The 15,655-nt window shown below is 26.9% G+C and overlaps 1 protein-coding gene across 2 annotated transcripts in view; it reads right to left on the bottom strand.

Annotated features, from left to right (window-relative positions):
- Positions 1–1,112: 1,112 nt before the first annotated feature.
- The window catches only part of LOC111688620 (serine/threonine-protein kinase minibrain), a 46,287-nt gene continuing 31,744 nt past the window's right edge, over positions 1,113–15,655 (bottom strand). Inside the window, exon 8 of one of the 2 annotated variants that reach the window (XM_046947344.1) lies at positions 1,113–2,490. In XM_046947344.1, coding sequence (XP_046803300.1) covers positions 1,406–2,490 — 1,085 coding nt within the window. In that variant the 3' untranslated portion in view covers positions 1,113–1,405. Of the gene's footprint in view, positions 2,528–15,655 lie in introns of both variants that reach the window. The other variant, XM_046947345.1, reaches the window with a different exon arrangement.

Raw genomic sequence — 15,655 nt, 5'->3', positions numbered from 1 at the left:
TAGTCTATAGAATAGTCTTTAGGCTAGACTATAGAATAGTTTTTAGGCTAGACTATAAAATAGTCTTTAGACTATACTATAGAATAGTCTTAAGGCTAGACTATAGATTAGTCTATAGACTAGATTGTAGAATAGTCTATAGACTAGACTATAGAATAGTATATAGGCTAGACTATAGAATAGTATATAGACTAGACTATAGAATAGTCTATAGACTAGACTATAGAATAGTCTATAGACTAGACTATAGAATAGTCTATAGACTAGACTACAGAAAAGTCTATAGACTAGACTACAGAAAAGTCTATAGACTAGACTATAGAATAGTCTTTAGGCTAGACTATAGAAAAGTTTTTAGATTAGACTATAGAATAGAATAGTTTTTAGACTAGACTATACAATAGCTTTTAGTCTGGACTATAGAATAGCCTTTAGACTACGCTATAGAATAATCTTTAGACTGAACTATAGAATAGTCTATAGACTAGACTGTAGAATAGTATTTAGAATATACTTTAGAATAGTCTTTAGACTTCTCTTTAGACTAGACTATAGAATAGTCTATAGACTAGACTATAAAATACTTTAGTCTATTGACTGTATAATAGTCAATAGACTGAAGTATAAAACTGTCTTTAGACTAGACTATAGAACTAGAGATGCTTCTATTTGTTAGACTTTAGAATAGTCTATTATCTAAACTATGGAGTAATGTTTAGGCTGTACTAGAGAGTAGACTTAATGTTCTCTTTTAGACAAATTTAGTTGCTTTAACTTGCAACTAAACATTTTTACTTTTAACTATTTTTTGTTGTTGTTTTCTTAAGCAGCTTGTTTTATTATTCTCCCTAAAAAGAACAAAAATTTTTAAAAATTTTGTAAATTAAATCGTAGCATAAACATATATACTAAAATATATATGTTTTGTTTTTGAATAATTATTATTTAGTTTTTTTATATTATAATGTTATAAGTTTAGGTATATGTATATAATGTCTAAAATAGTTATTATTAATAATTAAATTGTTTTGTTTTTTATACGAAAAAAGCAAAAAAAAAATTAAGACAATAAAATATATATAAGATAATAATAAAAATTAAATACAAATATATATTTTTTGTTTCTTTTTTGTTTTATCTCGTATTAAATTATATTAATAAAATTTATATTTATATATATAAAAAAAATAATTTTTTTAAAGTATTTTAGAGCAGTAATAGAGCAGAAAATATATAGAGAAAAAAGTAGTACAAGATAGAATAAAACACTACCTACAAATAAAACTCTCTTTCTCTCTCTCTCTCTTTCTCTGTCTTTCTTAACAAAAAGAAAAAGTCAAGCAATGAGAGTTGAAGAAGTGTTTTCTTGTAAAGTAAGGAAAACCAGAGGGAAAGGATTAGAAACTTAATGAATAACTACAGGACTTTGTTGAACACAAACGCCTACCATGGTCGAAGAGGCATCTCCACTGGCAGAACCACTATTATTACCAGAAGAATTCGAACTATTATTAGAATTGACCGGAGGTAGACGATCCGAACCAACACCACCACCACCACCGCCAACGGCACGCCTTTGTGAATGTTGTAATTGATGCTGCTGCTGTTGTTGCTGCTGCTGCTGTTGATGCATTAAATGTTGTTGCTGTAAATGTGCGGGAGCATTAATCATATCATTTGACATACTAACGCCGGCTAACATGTGTGAGGGCGGTGGTGGTGGAGGCAGGCCAAAGACATGATTGCTGGGTGGTGCCACCGAGGGCCAGGATGTATACGAGGCAGGTCCAGTAGATGAGCCAGCTGCAGAGGCAGTTATAACGCTAGAATCGGTCATCATTAGATGCGAGGCAGCCGCCGACAGCGGATGATGAACAAAATCTGTTGGCAGCGAAGCGGGTGCATAATTGTGATGATGCGCCACAGCTGTACCAGCTGTTGAAGGCTGATGCTTGTTGGTCTGCAAAGGATTAAAACCACCTGAACTGCCAGAATTTTGTCGTATGCGTGAGGAATTTAAAGAGCCTGTACTACCACCCGATGTAGTGGAAGATACTCCACCACCTTGTAAAGACGATGATGAGGTATTAACACCAAAACGCATATTTGTATGTAGTTGTAAGGGTGGCGGTGGTGGTGGCATTTGTTGCGAGGCCAAAGGTGGATCACAATCCATGGCCAAGGGATAATTATTACTACTTACACTGTTCGATTGCTGCTGCTGTTGCTGTTGTTGTGTGGTACTGCTACAACTGCTATTCGAACCGGGCGATAGTAAACCCTGCAATGACTGTTGAGCCGCCAGCAGCTGTTGCTGCTGCTGTTGTTGTTCATATAGGGATTTCATCATTATAGAGTTTTGGTCGAAATTTTGTGGTCCACCAACACCACCACCACCACTACGTGATGAACGCATTAGATTTGCAGAGGCTGCTTGACCCAAACTATTTAAACTGTTGGGCTGTTGGCTTGAGGGATGCATTAAAAGGCCTAAGGATGCAGGGAGAAAAAGAAAGAGGTAGAAATACTTTTAGATAATTAAAAAAATTTTATAAAAATTACAAAAAGTTTTGTTTAGATGAGAGTAGAAATTATTTTTGGATTTAAAAAAAAAACGGATTTTTTTGTAAATTATTTGATTTTTAATAAAAGGACTAGAGAGTCTGACAAATCTTAGAAGAGCTTTAAAAGAGACTATAGTTTAATCGACATTATATACTATAGGCTAGTAAATAATTTATTGTCTTTTCTTGCCCACATTCTAGTCTTAAAACTAGTCTTAAGTATATTATATAGTTTAGTCCAAAGTGTAGCCTATAATGGGATCTACACACTAGTGTAATCTTAAGTCTAGTTCATAGTCTAGACTATAGTCTTGTCTATATCCTAGTCTATAACCTTTACTCTTTTATATAATTTAACCCACAGTCTAGTCAATAGTATTGTCTTTGGTTAAGACTAGTCTATACTCTAGTCTATTGTCTTGTCTATGGTATAGTCTACAGTATAGTTTACAGTCTACACTATAGTGTACTTTATAGTCCAATCTATAGTATAGATTATCGTCTAGTCTATATTTTAACACATACTCTAGCCTATAGTACTGTCTTTGGTTAAATCTACTATATAGTCTAGTCTATTGTCTAGTCTACTGCCTTGTCTATAATCTAGTCTATAGTATAGTCTTTAGTCTAGTCTACAGCCTAGGCTATAGTCTAGGCTATAGTCTAGTCTATAGTCTAGTCTATAGTCTTGTATATAGTCTAGGCTATAGTCTAGTCTATCGTCTAGTCTATAGTCTTGTACATAGTCTAGGCTATAGTCTAGTCTATGGTCGAGTCTATAGTCTAGTCTACAGTCTAGTCTATATTCTAGTCTATAGTCTAGTCTAAAGTCTAGTCTATAGTCTAGTCTATAGTCTAGTCTATAGTCTAGTCTATAGTCTAGTCTATACTCTAGTCTATAGTCTAGTCTATAGTCTAGTCGATAGTCTAGTCGATAGTCTAGTCTATAGTCTAGTCTATAGTCTAGTCTATAGTCTAGTCTATAGTCTAGTCTATAGTCTAGTCTATAGTCTAGTCTATAGTCTAGTCTATAGTCTAGTCTATAGTCTAGTCTATAGTCTAGTCTATAGTCTAGTCTATAGTCTAGTCTATAGTCTAGTCTATAGTCTAGTCTATAGTCTAGTCTAATCTATAGTGTACTCTATAGTTTAGTCTATAGTCTAGTCTATAGTTTAGTCTATAGTCTAGTCTATAGTTTAGTCTATAGTCTAGTCTATTGTCTAGTCTATAGTCTAGTCTATAGTCTAGTCTATAGTCTAGACTATAGTCTAGTCTATAGTCTAGTCTATAGTCTAGTTTATAGTCTGAACTATTGTCTAGTCTATAGACTTGTTTATAGTCTAAACTTTGGTCTGGTTTATAATCTAGTTTATGGTCTATTCTATAGTATAGTCTATAATCTAGTCTGTAGTCTAGTATATAGTCTAGTCTATAGTCTAGTATATAGTCTAGTATGTAGTCTAGTCCATAGTTGAGTCTATATTCTAGACTAAAGTCTTGTCTATATTCTATTCTACAGTCTAGCAACTATTCCAACATGTTAAATTTTTCAAAAAAAAAGAAAAACGTGATCCTGTTTTTATTTTTTGGTTGATTATATCATAAATTTTTTATTAAGTTTTTTTGTTGTTGTTTGTTTTTCTTGCTTATTCTTTTCATTTTTCTTTTCCTTCATATAATCATTATTATTTATGGGTTTTGTTGTTATTTTTTTATTATTTTTTTTTGTTGTTGTTGCATTTTAATAATAATTATGAAATATTAACTTAAAATTAAATGAAATATTTTTTTAATAATAATTTTATTATAATTATTATTTTTGTTTAATATTATGTTGTTTTTTCTTTTTTATGTTTGTTTTAAGATGAAATTGTGTTTTTTTTGTTGTTTTATTTGTTTACTTATTTAATAAATGGCTTAAAGTTGTATAACATTTTTTCTTTTATTTAATTACGTTGTTTTTTTATATTTTATATTCAATAGGTAGAAAAAAATTAAAATAATTTTTTTTGTTTTTTGTTATAAAAAAATTAAATAAAAAAATTGTTTTCTTTTTTTTTAATGAACAAAAGTTTTGTTTTTCTTAATTATGTTTTAGGTTTTTTTGTTCTTTTTGTAAATAAATATTTGTTTTTGTTTGGGTTTTAATATATTTCTTTTAGATGTTTTTTCTTCTAATATTTGTTTTTAAGTTTTTTAAGGTTTCAAGTAAATTTTCATTTTTGGTTTTATATCTTCAATACTGTTCGGATGTGTGTTTTTATTTGCGGTAAATAAATCATAAATTAGATGGGAAATATTTGAAGTTCTCTTAAGAAAAAAAAACAAATTCAAAATTTTTGATTTCATATAAAAAAGAAGAAAATTTAAAAGAAAATTGTAAATAAATTTAAATGTTTAAGATCGTTCGATTTAACAAAAAGTACGAGGACTCCAAAAAAAGTCTATATATTAGACTCTAGAATAAAAAATAGCATATAGAATTGACTATAGAATAGCCTGCAGAATAGTCTATAGAATAGACTATACAATAGTGCTAGAATATACTATTGAATAGACTATAGAAATGTGTATAGATTAGACTATAGCATAGTGTACAGAATAGACGATATAGTAGACCATAGAGTAGTTTACAGAATAGGCTTTAGAATAGTCTATAGAATAGACCATAGAATAGTCTATAAAATAGACCATAGAATAGTCTATAAAATAGACAATAGAATAGTCTATAGAATAGACTATAAAATAGTCTATAAAGTAGACTATAGAACAGTATACAGAATAGACTACGGAATAGTGTATAGAATAGACTATAGAATAGTCTATAGAATAGACTATAGAATTGTCTACAGAATAGACTATAGAATTCTCTATAGAATAGACTATAGAATAGTCTATAGAATAGACTATAGAATTGTCTACAGAATAGACTATAGAATTGTCTATAGAACAGACTATAGAATAGTCTATAGAATAGTCTATAGAATAGTCTACAGAATAGTCTATAGAATAGGCTATAGAATAGACTATAGAATAGTCTATAGAATAGACTATAGAATAGTCTATAGAATAGACTATAGAATAATCCATAGAATAGACTATAGAATAGTCTATAGAATAGAATATAGAATAGTCTATAGAATAGTCTATAGAATAGACTATAGAATAGACTATAGAATAGTCTATAGAATAGACTATAGAATAGACTATAGAATTGTCTATAGAATAGGCTATAGAATAGTCTATAGAATAGTCTATAGAATAGTCTACAGAATAGTCTATAGAATAGGCTATAGAATAGTCTATAGAATAGACTATAGAATAGTCTATAGAATAGACTATAGAATAGTCTATAGAATAGACTATAGAATAGTCTATAGAATAGACTATAGAATAGTCTATAGGATAGACTATAGAATAGTCTATAGAATAGACTATAGAATAGTCTATAGAATAGACTATAGAATAGTCTATAGAATAGACTATAGAATAGTCTATAGAATAGACTATAGAATAGTCTATAGAATAGACTATAGAATAGTCTATAGAATAGACTATAGAATAGTCTATAGAATAGACTATAGAATAGTCTATAGAATAGACTATAGATTAGTCTATAAAATAGACTATAGAATAGTCTATAGAATAGGCTATAGAATAGACTATAGAATAGTCTATAGAATAGACTATAGAATAGTCTATAGAATAGACTATAGAATAGTCTATAGAATAGACTATAGAATAGTCTATAGAATAGACTATAGAATAGTCTATAGAATAGACTATAGAATAGTCTATAGAATAGACTATAGAATAGTCTATAGAATAGACTATAGAATAGTCTATAGAATAGACTATAGAATAGTCTATAGAATAGACTATAGAATAGTCTATAGAATAGACTATAGAATAGTCTATAGAATAGACTATAGAATAGTCTATAGAATAGACTATAGAATAGTCTATAGAGTAGAACATAGAATAGTCTATAGAATATATTATAAAATAGTCTACAGGATATACTATAGAATAGTCTACAGAATAGTCTATAGAATAGACTATAGAATATACTATAGAATATTCTATAGAATAGACTATAGAATATTCTATAAAATAGACTACAGAATAGTCTATAGAATAGTCTATAGGATATGCTACAGAAGAGTCTATAGGATATCCTATAGAATACTTTATACAATAAACTATAGAATAGACTATGGAAAAGTCTATAAAATATATAATTGATCAGTCTATATACTATAGAATAGTCTATGGAATAGACTATAGAATAGTCTATAGAATAGGCTATAGAATATTCTATAGAATAGGCTATAGAATATTCTATAGAATAGTCTATAGAATATTCTATAGAATAGACTATATAATCGTCTGTAGAATATTCTATAGAATATGCAATAGAATAGTTTATAGAATAGACTATGGAATAGTCTATAGAATAGTTTATAGAAGAGACTATAGAATAGACTGTAGAATAGGCTATAGAATGGACCATAGAATAGTCTTTGGAATAGGCTATAGAATGGACTATAGAATAGACTATAGAATAGTTTATAGAACAGACTATAGAATAATCTATTGAATAGACTATAGAATTGTCTATAGAGTAGATTGTAGAATCTCCTGTAAAATAGGCTATAGAATAGCCTTATTAAATCCCGTTTACATGTCTAGATTTAAGTCTAGTCTATAGTCTGGTCTACAGTTTAATTTCTTTAGAAAAAATAAAAGAAACAAAATCAACATTTTTTGAAACAAAATTTTTCGTTATTAAATTTTTATTAATTTATTTTTTTTGTTTTATTCTTTTTTAGGTTTGGGGGAAGGGGATAAAGAAATCGTTCTTTCTTATTGGTTGCATATATATTTTTGTTAAATTTCTGCAAGTTAATCTTTTATGTTGTTACCGTTTCATTTCTTTGCTTTTTTAAATGTTTTTTGTTTAAATATAATTTATGACTACAACTAAATGTTTAATGTTTTACATAATTTTTGTTGTTTTATTACTTTTGTTTTCACTTTCAATAATTATTACTTTTTGTTAAGGGTTTTTGTTTTTAACTTGCGATTAATGTTTCAAGTTTTTCTTAACCAGAAGAAAAGTTTTTTTTTTGTTGTTATCGTATTTTGTTTTGTTAATTTTTTAAGGGAATTATAAAAAAATAAATGTGAGTTTTTTTTTGTGGGGGAAAAAAAATTAATAATTAAGAGTGTTGTTTTGTTTTTTTTAATGCTTAACTGTTGTTGTTGTTTTTATTTTTATCTAAAAAGTATGCTAATATTATATTATAATTATTATGTTTAATATTAAATAATTTATAATTAAATATTTAATTATTTTACAAACGCACACACACGCACTCATACACACTTTTATTTGAACAATCATTCATTCTTTTATTTAATTTTTGTTTGTTTTTTTCTTTAATTTAGTTTAATTTTAAGTTTAATTTAATTTTATTTTCTTTATAAACTATGATTTGTTTTTATTACTTAATTTTATAAATTTCTAATATTTTTTTTAATTATTTTTTTATGTTTTTTTTTTTCTTTAATTATAATTAATATTTTTGTATACGGATTGCTAATCAATTTAATATTTTACAAGTGTATAGAGTTTTTTTTAACTTTTTAAAGTTTGTTTTTATGTTAATTTTTTTTACAGCATGAATTTTTGTTTTTGTTTAAATGTTATAAATATGATTTTGTTTTTTTTTTTAATTTTTAGATATTTTTTTAGGTTTATTATTATTATTATTATTATTTTGCAAATAATGAACTCTATGGTGGTTAAGTCACCTAATAAATGCATAATTTGTTTATTTTTTTATTATTTTTTATTTAATTTTTTTTGTTTTATATAAAAGAAAAATTATTTTTTTATAAGTTTGAAAAAAAAACTTAAATTTTTACAAATTCAGAAACATTCTTTAAAATAATAAAACTTAATTAATTAAGTTTTTTTTTTAATTTTTGAATAAATTTTAGTTTTCAAAGAAATCGTTCAAAATGGTCCTTCGAACTCACTTATCACAAAGTTTTTGTAACAATTTGTGTTTTTTTTTTCAACAAATTTTGTTTAAATCTAACAAATTTTGTTTTTAAACCGAATCAATGATCCTTCGAAATATATTTAATTATAGAATAGTCGAAAGAATAGTCTTTAGACTACACAGGAAAATAATCTAAAAAAAAGTTTTTTCTATAAACTAGATCGTAGTACAGAACATAGTCTGGTCTATAGACGTAGAGTACAAGTTTGTCCAAATTCTAGAATATAAATTACATTTTCGTCTTTAGTGTAGATATATGGTCTGGTCACATAGTCCAGAGTACAGTCTGGTCCATGGTCTAGAGTATAGTCTAGTAGTTAAGAATGTAGTCTCACCTATAGTAGACGAATTAGTTTGGTCTATAGTCCAGAGTGTAGCATGGTCTATAGTCGAGATTACAATCTAGTCTATAATACAGAGTACTATATGATCAATAATACAAAGTGCTATCTGGTCTATAGTACAGATCACAATATGACTTATAGTCTCGAATATAGACAGTTCTGTAGTCTAAAGTATAGTCTACAAAGTCTAGAATATAGATTACAGTCTGGTTCATAGTCCAGGGCTATATATAGAGTATAGTCTAGTCTAGTAGTTAAGAATGTAGTTTTAACCATAGTAGAGGTTATGGTCTGGTCTATAGTCTAGAGTATAGTCTAGTTTATAGTCTGCTTTATAACCCAGAGTTAAGTCTGGTTTTAATTTATAGACCAGAGTATATACTATAGTCTATTGTTCAGAGTGTAAACTAGTCTATAGTTCAGAGTATAGACTGGTCTATAGTTTAGAGTATAGACTGGTCTTTAGTTCAGAATACAGACTGGTCTATATTTCAGAGTATAGACTTGTATATAACCCAGAGTATAGACTGGTCTATAGTCCAGTTTATAGACCAGAGTATAGACTGGACAATAGTCTGGTTTATAGACTGGTTTATAATCTGGTTTATAGACCAGAGCATGAACTGATCTATAATCCAGTCCATAGACCAGAGTGTAGATTGGACTATAGTGCAGAATATGGAGTGGTCTATAATTCCCAGTATAATACAGTCTATAGTTCAGAGTCTATAGCCCAAATTGTAGTCTACTTCTTGAAGAGTTAAGTCTGCTTTTCAGCTCTGATTATAGTCTATAGACTGGTATATAGTCCAGTTTATAGACCAGAGTATAGATTGGTCTATAAGCCAGTTTACATACCAGAGTATAAACTGGTCTATGATTTAGTCAATAGACCAGAGTTGAGTCTGGTCTTAAGTCTAGAGTATGATCTAGTCTATAGTCCTGAGTATAGTCTAGTCTACAGTCCAGAGTATGGTCTAGTATATAGACCGAACTATAATCTGCTTTATAGTCTGGTTAATAACCTCGATTATAGGCTATAGACCAGAGTAAAGAATGGTTTATAGTTCAGAGTGTAGACTGGCCTACACTTAAGAGTATAGACTGGTCTACAGTTCTGAGTATAGACTGGTCTATACTCCAGAGTATAGACTGGTGTATAGTCCAGGGCATGGAATGGTCTATAGTGAAATCTATAGACCGGAGTATTGAATGGTCTATAGTCAAGTCTATAGACCAGAGTATAGATACTTCTATAGACCAGTTTATAGACCAGAGTATGGGCTGGTCTATAGTTCAGAGTATAGATTGGTCTATAGTTCAGAGTATAATCTGGTCTATAGTTCAGAGTAGAATTTGGATTATAGTCCAGTTTACAATCTTGACTTTTGTTTATAGTTTTTCTTTTATTTAATACACTGGTCCATAGTCCTGTTTATAGACCAGAGTATGGACTGGTCTATAGCCTAGTTTACACACCAGAGTATGGACTGGTCTAAAGTCCAGTCAATCGACCAAAGTAGAGTCTGCCGTTTAATCTAGATTTCTATAATTCAGAGTACAGACTGGTTTTAAGTCCACACTATAGTATAGTATAGCTCTAGGTATCTGGACTATAGTCTTGATTTCAATCTGTTCTTAAGTCGAGAATACAATGTGGTCTATAGTTCAGTTTAAAATCTGATCTAAAGTTTAGACTATAATTTGATCTATAGTCAAGATTAGAATCTAGTGTAAAGTTCAGATTACAGTCAGATTTAAAGCCCAGATTACAATCAGTTTTTAAGTCCTGAATACAATCTGGTCTAAAATAAAGATTACAATCTGGTCTAAAGTTCAGAGTACAATCTGGTCTATAGTCAAGATTACTATCTAGTCTAAAGTCCAGATAACAATCTGTTCTAAGGTTCAGATTACAATCTGGTCTAAAGTCCAGATTACAATCTGGTCTAAAGTCATGATTACAAACTGGTCTAAAGTCTTGATTACAATCAGGTCTAAAGTCCAGATTACAAACTGTTCTAAAGTCTAAAGATTACAATCTGGTCTAAAGTCTAAAGATTACAATTTGGTCTAAAGTCTAGATTACAATCTGTTTTAAAGTTCAAATTACAATTTGGTCTAAAGTCCTGATTACAAACTGGTCTAAAATCTTGATTACAATCAGGTCTAAAGTCCAGATTACAAACTGTTCTAAAGTCTAAAGATTACAATCTGGTCTAAAGATTACAATTTGGTCTAAAGACCAGATTACAATCTGGTCTAAAATCCATATAACAATCTGGTCTAAAATCTAAATTACAATCTAGTCTAAAGTTTAGTTTACAATCTATTCTAAAGTCCAGATAACAATCTGAACTTAAATACAGTTAACAATCTAGTCTAAAGTGTAAACAAAAGTTTAGATTAAATTTAAAAAAAAAATTTTCAACAAATTTCTTAAAGTTATTCAAAAAAAACTAAACATTAATAACTTTTTCTTGTTGTTGTTTTTTTTTAATTTTAATTTATAATTTCTATTTTTATTTATTGTAATTATTTATTGATTAATTGGATAAACATTGCCATAGAGTCCAAAAAGTATGTAGAGAGGGTAAACATATGCTTTTTTTAAATATTTCCTTTTTTTGTTTTTTTTTTTGGTAGGCTGAACATTTTTGTTTTCATTTATAAACAATTTGTTTTTGTTTCGAGTGTAATTGTTTGTTTTGTTTTTTTTTTTTTTCAGTTTTATTTAGTAGTAGTAAGTAGTATATAGTTAGTTTTTGTTTTTTTTTTTTAGTAGAGAGAGTATGTTCGATGCCAAAAATATGTATTTTTTTTGTAAGTTTTTTACTTCTTTATTATATTTTTTTTTTGGGGGGGGGAGGGTAGAGGTTAAGTAATTTTGTTAGTTTTTTTTCAAATATTTAAGGAGACTTTTAAGTTTTTTTGGTTTTTAGAAATTATAAAAAAGAAATTTGTAAAAAAAATTAAGCCAAAACCCTGAAATAATAATAATTTAAATTTTTTTTAATTTTTTTGTTGTAATTTTTTTTATTTTTTGCTTAGTTAAATTTATATGCCAAAAAGTGTGTGTTTTTTTGTAAGTAATAATTTTGTTTTTTTATAATATTTTTTATGTTTTTTTTTTTAAGACTTAAATGTCTAAAAAATCTAGTAGTAATTTTTTTTATATAATTTAAGAAGTAATTTTGTTTTTTTGTTTTGTTTATAGCCAAAAGTAGTAATTTTCATTTCAATACATTTTGTTGTTGGGTTGTTGTTTTTTTTTTTTGCAACTTTTTGTTTTTTTGAAAAAAATGACCTAAAGTTTTGGGATTTTTACTTTTATACTTTTACTTACTAAAACTAAATGTTTTAATTTTTTTTTCTTTTAAGTGTTTTTGTTTTTATTACTACGTTTATAATTTTAAATTATTTTTGTTTTTCTTTCTTTTTTATATATATAATATATATATTTTTATAAACATTGTGTTTTTCTTCTTCTTCTTTTAAATATATATATATAATTAGCTTTTGTTGTTGTTGTTATTATTTTCCTTTAAATTTCGATTACGACAATGTTGAACCAACTAATCTGTGTTTTTCTTTTTTTTTTTTTTCTTTTGTAAGAAAAGTTTTTATAAATTGCTATTTTTGTTGTTTTAAAGTTTTTATTTTCAAGTTTTTTTTCTTTTATTTTTTTTTTAGAAATTTTATTATTGAGTTTGTTTGTTTTTAAATAAAATAGTGTCATTTGTTGTTTTATTATTATTTTGTTTTAAGTTTATTAATAATAATAATAATTAAATAGAAATGTTTTTAAGTTTTTAGTTTTTTTTTTTATTTAAACATAGTTGTTGTTTTTTAAGTTAAAAATTATGGCAGTCAATTAAGTCGTTTTATTTTTATTCAGTTATTTTGTTTTATTTTTTTAATTATTTAAATTAAAGAAAAGAACTTAAATTAAACAAATAATTTAAAATTTTTTATATTATTTTATAAAGAACCAAGAGAAACTACGTAAAAGCAATTTTAAAACTTTAAATTTAGTAATTTCTCAATTTAAATATCCTTATATTTCTCAAACTAAAGCCGACTGGAAAATACCAAGTTCATGTTAAATTCGCAAATAAAATTTTGTTATCAAATCTACTTTAGAAATTATAAAGAAAAATGAATAAAAATTAAATTGTTTAATAAGCAACATTTTATTTTGCTTATATAACACAAACTAAAGTCGACTCGAGAAAACTAAGTTCATTTTTGGTTACAGCGACCCTCGTATATACAAAATTCATAAATAAAACTTTGTTATCAAATCTACTTTAGAAATTATTTAGAAAAATCTTAATTGTTTAATAAACAACATTTTGTTTTGCTTATATAACACAAACTAAAGTCGACTCGAGAAAACTAAGTTCATTTTTGGACTCAGCGACCCTCGTTTATACAAAATTTATAAATACAATTTTGTTATCAAATCTACTTTAGGAATTATTAAAAAAAGTTAAATTGTTTAATAAGCAACATTTTGTTATGCTAATATTTTACAAACGTAAGTCGACTCGAGAAAACTAAGTCCATTTTTGGATTCAGCGACCCTCGTTTATATTAAATTCTCAAATAAAATTTTGTTGTCGAATCTAATTCGGAAATTATGAAGAATAATTAAAATTGTTTAATATGAAACATTTTGTTTTGCTAATATTTCACAAACTAAAGTCGACTCGAAAAAACTAAGTTTATTTTCGGATTCAGCGACCCTCGTTTATACAAAAATTATAAATAAAATTTTGTTATCAAATCTACTTCAGAAATTATTAAGAAAAATTTTAATTGTTTAATAAGCAACATATTGTTTTGTTTATATTTCATAAACTAAAGTCGACTCGATAAAACTAAGTTTATTTTCGGATTCAGCGACCCTCGTTTATGCTAAATTCTTAAGTAAAATTTTGTTATCAATTCGACTTCCGAAATTACAAAGAAAAACTAAAATTGTTTAAAATACAACATTTTGTATTGTTTATATTTCACAAACTAAAGACGACTCGAGAAAACTAAGTTCATTTTCGGGTTCAACGACCCTCGTTTATATTAAATTCGCAAATAAAATTTTGTTATCGAATCTAATTCGGAAATTATGAAAAAAAAAAATTAGAATTATTTCAAATCCAAATTTTGCTTTACTTATATTTCCCAAACAAAAGTTGACTCGAGAAAACTAAGTCCATTTTCGAATTCAGCGACCCTCGTTTACACTAAATTTATAAATAAAATTTTGTTGTCAAATCTACTTTAGAAATTATTAAGAAAAAATTTAATAGTTTTAAATGCAAATTTTGTTTCACCTATATTTTACAAATTAGAGCAGACTCGAAAAATATAGGAGCAATTTTGAATTCATCAGCCCTCGTATTATCTAAAATCGTGCATTGAATTGGACTTTCAACTCCGGTTAATAAAGATTTAAACAATTTTTGATTTCATCTTTGTTTTGCTCATATTTCACAAAGTAAAGCGGACTCGTGAAAACTTTAGGCACATTTGTATACAGCGGCCCTCGTATATTTATGAACATGTAATGGAATCTTATTATCAACTATAGCAGTAAAATTTTAAAACAATTTCAAATTTTCATATTTTACAAAATTTGTTTTGCTCATATTGTACAAACTAAAGCTGACTCGAGAAAAATTTTAACATATTTGTATACAGCGGCCCTCGTATATTTAAGAACATTTGATGAGATTTCATTATCAGCTCTAGCTATGTAATTTTCAAACAAATTTAATTTTCATATTTTAACAAAATTTGTTTTGCTCATATTTCACAAACTAAAGCTGACTCGAGAAAACTATGAGTATTTTTGAATATTTCAGAATATGTACTGAAATTTAATTATCAGCTTAAGCTATACAATTTTTTAACAAATTTAATTTTTATTTTTTTTTGCATTTTTAATTTTGCCCATATTTCTTAAACTTAAGCTGACTCGAGGAAAATTTTAACATTTTTGTGTACAGCGGCCCTCGTATATTAAAGAACATTTAATGAGATTTCATTATCAGTTCTATTTATTCACTTTTTAAACAAATTTAATTTTCAGTTTCTTACTAAATTTTGTTTTGCTCATATTTCTTAAACTAAAGCTGACTGGAGGAAAATTTTAACATTGTTGTATTTAGCGGCCCTCGTATATTTAAGAACATTTTAAGAAATTTTATTATCAGCTTTAGCTATGCAAATTTTAAAGAAAATTAATTTTCAGTTTTTTACCATTTTTAATTTTGCTCATATTTTTTAAACTAAAGCTGACTCGAGGAAAATTTTAACATTTTTGTATACAGCGACCCTCGTGTATTTATGAACATTTAATGGAATTTCATTATCAGTTCTATTTATTCACGTTTTAAACAAATTTAATTTTCAGTTTTTTAGTAAATTTTGTTTTGCTCATATTTCTTAAACTAAAGCTGACTCGAAAAAACTATGAACATTTTTGAATTCTGGGGACCTCGTATATTTAAGAACATTTAATGAAATTTCATTATCAGCTCTAGCTTTGCAAATTTTTAACAAATTTAATTTTCACTTTTTTAGCATTCTTAATTTTGCTCATATTTCTTAAACTAAAGCTGACTCGAGGAGAATTTTAACATTTTTGTATACAGCGGCCCTCGTATATTCA

This window comes from Lucilia cuprina, chromosome 3, assembly GCF_022045245.1.
Source record: "Lucilia cuprina isolate Lc7/37 chromosome 3, ASM2204524v1, whole genome shotgun sequence".
NCBI lineage: Eukaryota > Metazoa > Arthropoda > Insecta > Diptera > Calliphoridae > Lucilia > Lucilia cuprina.
Note: the sequence above shows the minus strand (reverse complement) of the source record. Positions and strands in the feature narration are given on the sequence as shown.